At 42.0% G+C, this 4,500-nt stretch overlaps 1 protein-coding gene across 1 annotated transcript; it reads left to right on the top strand.

Moving 5' to 3' along the window:
- The first annotated feature begins 3,314 nt into the window (after positions 1 to 3,314).
- On the top strand, positions 3,315 to 4,259 carry LOC103679370 (olfactory receptor 2G3-like). Its single transcript, XM_008708890.1, has one exon. It carries the CDS (start codon positions 3,315 to 3,317, stop codon positions 4,257 to 4,259), a length of 945 nt encoding a protein of 314 aa, XP_008707112.1.
- The last annotated feature ends 241 nt before the right edge of the window (positions 4,260 to 4,500 follow it).

Raw genomic sequence — 4,500 nt, forward strand, 5'->3', positions numbered from 1 at the left:
CTGTGCCCTTTTCAGAAGGGGGTGCCTCTTACTAGAACAGATTTCCAAGGGTCCTGACTTTTTGCTCTGGTATTATATCACTTTCTGGTGGGCAGTTTATGGAGGGTTCCACCCCCCTCCATTTATCTTCTGGTATTTTCCCTGAAGATGCAAGGTTCTGCACCTCCTACCTTGCAAAAAGTAGTCATTTTTTCTGTTTGTAGAGATCTAGATAAATCTTCTTGCATCTCAGGTTGAATTCGTGGTTTGATAAATATCCAGCTAAGCTCGAGGGACCCAGTGAAATGATGTCTCCTACTCTGCTGCCATCTTGCCTCCCACAAAGATTTATTTTTAATAGCAATCATGTCCATGTAATCATGACATGAATAGATCAACACATTCCAAAATGCAAATATAAACGCAATCCTGTCATCAGGAATAATACCATTGCAAGCAAAGGAAGCAGAAACAATTTTCCAACTTCATTGCTTTCTTTATGGTTTCAAAGATGGTTTACATGCACATATTTGCAGTGCTTGAGTGCCCAAGAAAACAAGAGACAAATTCCATTCAAATTTAAGGGTTCAAATGATCCTCTTTGCCTTGATGCTCTGGCCTCCAGGTTGGCTGGGGCATCAGTGTTCAGCCCCTGCGTCTGCCATGGTGTTGCCCTCCTGCCCAAGCAATGTCCACCACAGAGCTGGTTCCCCTTTGAGACTGTAGAGGCAACAGCCTTGCCCCCCTCCTCCAGGCCTGTGGTGGGAAGGGCAGCCCTGATGATCTCCAAATTGTCTTTAGGGTCATTCTTCACTTTTCCTGGAGGAAAAAACATGTTCATAGCCAAATAGTGCCATTTCCCATCCTGTAGAATCTCAGGAGTCTGAGGACGTTGGTGTCAGCAGGGAGACACCAACCCATGTTGTAGAAAGTAGGTGTGTAGCTTTCCTGGCCTTGCACAGTGCACAGTGAGTACAGCTGAAGTAGGCTCTGACTGCCCCTCCATCTGCCATCCTGTCACTGAGGACAGAGGCAGCCATTATGATAACAGAGATACCTGTTATGTGTATGTACCTTTGTGTGTGTTCAGAAGGTGGCATATTATCAATTGTCTTCCAGTGAAACAGAAGCACAAGCCCCTGAGGCTCTTCTCTCTCCAGAGACCTGTCTCTCCCTCTGATATAGATGGAAAGCTGCCTGGGAAGGAGCTCCAGAGACACGTGCTGAGTGAACAAGCCAACCTCCATTCACCTGCAGGACAGGGTGAGCTGACAGACTGCCCACCTGTGGCTTCCCCGCTCCCTGTCCCAGATCTGTGACCAGGACTGAACTTTACTCACAACCATCAACAGCTGCTACAGCTTGATGGTCATTCTTCTAGAAGGTACGGATTTTTTTCTCATGTATGGAAAAGATAAAGGAAATTTATTTTAAAAGTGGAGGGAATCCAGAGCTGGTTCCCTTTAGCATTGAACAGAATCAGGTGAGCATGTGGCCCAACACTTACTATATTTTTAGTCATAGAAAAGTGACTACCTCCTTCTCATTTCAGATGCAAATCGCCTCATCAGCATCTCAGTTAATAGAAATGTGAAAGCAGAGTTTCATTGTGGAGTCTCCTTGGAAAATAATGGTTATTCTTGGAACAGAAATACCCCAGGAAAACATCGTGATGATGGAGAGTTGTATCAAGCAGAGTGAGGTCACTCACCTGCTGTCTTTCTCATGGACACACAGCAGCCCTGACTTTCTCTCCTTACTGTAAGGGCAAGGAAGCCCAGCAGTCGAAGCCACGGTCAGTTTGGGGGGCATCATGGCACTCAGGGTTTGATTTTAGCACCAAAGTACTTGGTCAGGGAGAAAAATGCCAAAGAATGTGACCACTAGTATCAGTTTCCTTTCATTGCTACCATTCTGGAAGAAGGGTTGTCCTCTACTGGAAACACATAAGGGTTTCATCTCAACAAAAGTTCAAAATGCAACTGATCATTGCCATGAATGCCGAGGAAAATGAACAACTTATTCCCTTTAAACTGGATTATGTAATGATTACCTCAGACCAGGTATAAGGGCTGAGGGCTTTTAGAAATATATTTTTATTTTCTAGTCAAGATGGGCATTAAGGAGGACACATATTGCATGGTGCACTGGGTGTTATATGCAAATAATGAATCATGGAACACTACATCAAAAACTAGGGATGTACTGTATGGTGACTAACATAACATAATAAAAAATTATTTAAAAAAAGATAGTTAAGAGAAAATCAGAAATTTTCATTGGAGACTTTTATTTGTTATTTACAAGAAAGTTGTTCAGATTTGACCCCACAGGTAATCCATCTACCACAGTCATTTTGGAAACCCCAGAGCCAACCATTCAGAGGGACAAATGTTCATAACTACATTTCCTAATCTGTGCAAGCTAATAGTTTAAGGGACACTGATGAATTTTACACAATTTACTTTATGAAGTGTCAGTGGATCACATCAGATGGCTGAATTCATGTGCTCTTGTAATGAAAACATATTAAAGCACATGGGCCGTAGGTGTCACTGTGGAGAGAGCTTGCTTGTTGGCTGCTATGAGTTAGATTTTTCTAGTAAGCAATATTCATAAAGGCAGTAGACCCTGTCTTAAATAGGGAAATGATAGAAGTTTTCCCTAATGCTATTATCAGGTCAGTCATTATTTGTTTCATAGGAAAAGAAAAAATATTAATCATAATCATGTCTAGCTGTTCCTGTATAAAAATTTTAACTAATCGTTGTGTCTCCAATTCTGTACACCTTCTCTCTCAGATCCTTGCTCACTAGATTTATCTTTCTTTTTTATTTATTTATTTTTTAAAATATCTTTTTATTATATTATGTTAGTCACCATAAATAGATCTATCTTTCAATTTATCTGTTACATCTATTTTCTATCATGTATCTCTCTCTATAAAAAAAATTAATCTTTTCAATTTCTTTGCTTTTTCACAGTATGTGCGTTGATGGTCTATGTATTTTATCTTCAGATAGTCTGATATACATTTCAAATCTGTTTCAGTATATGATTATAATGTCTATTATATGTTTGTATATTTCCTTCTAATGCATTTAATGTTTTCACGACTATGGGTTTTGTCCTTCCGTCTACCTAACAAGTCAACTTATTATATTTTTTATTTTGCATAATTTTATCCTTGTCTGTTCTTTCCCTATATATAATTCTGGCATCCAAATGCCCATTTTACTCAGTTTGTTACTTTTCCAGTGCTTATGATATCTGATTTTATTCCCGTAGGAATAGAAGAAGGATGACAAAAAAAGGTGACTCACAATTAAGAAGGAATGAAAGGGACAAATTCTAGCAATCTGGCAGGTTTTATCTTGCTGGGCTTTTCTGACCAGCCCCAGCTGGAAACGATCCTCCTTCTGGTTGTCTCTATCATATATGTTCTGACACTGGTGGGGAACACAGCGATCATACTGGTCTCCTACTTGAACCCCAAGCTCCACAAGCCCATGTACTTCTTTCTGTCTAATCTCTCCTTCCTGGACCTCTGCTTCACCACCAGCATCGTTCCACAGATGCTGTGGAATCTCAAGGGCCCTGAGAAGACCATCAGCTACACTGGGTGTGTGATCCAGCTTTACGTTGCGTTGGGGCTGGGTTCCACCGAGTGCATCCTCCTGACTGTAATGGCCTACGACCGCTTCAATGCCATCTGCCGACCCCTGCACTATGGCGTGATCATGCACCCGAAGCTTCTCCGGCACCTTGCAGCTGTGGCCTGGATCAGTGGTTTTGTGGAGTCCACGGTTCAGACCATCCTCATTTTCCAGTTGCCTCTCTGCAGCCACCACAGAGTGGACGACTTTATGTGTGAGGAGCCTGCCCTGATTAAAATTGCCTGCGTGAACACAACCTTCCTGGAAAATGAGCTCTCCGTAGCAAGTGTCCTCTACGTGGTTATACCTCTGGGGCTTATTCTGGTCTCCTATGGCTGCATCGCTAGAAGTGTGCTGAGGATAAAATCCGCGGAAGGCAGGAGGAAAGCATTTGGGACCTGTGGGTCCCACCTCCTTATTGTGGTTTTGTTCTTCGGGACTATAATTTCTGTCTACATCCAACCCAAGAGCAAGTACACACAGAACCACAGTAGATTCCTCACCCTCTTCTATACTGTAGTGACACCCTCGCTTAACCCTCTGATTTACACCTTGAGAAACAAAGAGGTTAAGTGGGCTCTGAGAAGACTGCTGTGGAGAGACCCCCGTCAGGAGGAAATGTGAGACATACTCATGCAATCCCTCAGGGACCGGGGACTTTTAACATCATCTAATTACTGCTTCTCATCGAATTTATAAGGTTCGCAGTTTAATCTCCTAAATAAGATAGGTGTGAATTTTCTTTTCAACGGCATCCTGAAGTTACTATTCTAAACCTTTCTTATCCTCCCTTCTGAAAATGTCATGCTCCTTTTTCTGGCTGTTTTGTAAAGATTCTATGAATAAATAAACAAATGTTTATAGG

Source organism: Ursus maritimus, unplaced genomic scaffold, assembly GCF_017311325.1.
Source record: "Ursus maritimus isolate PB19 unplaced genomic scaffold, ASM1731132v1 scaffold_28, whole genome shotgun sequence".
Taxonomy (NCBI): Eukaryota; Metazoa; Chordata; class Mammalia; order Carnivora; family Ursidae; genus Ursus; species Ursus maritimus.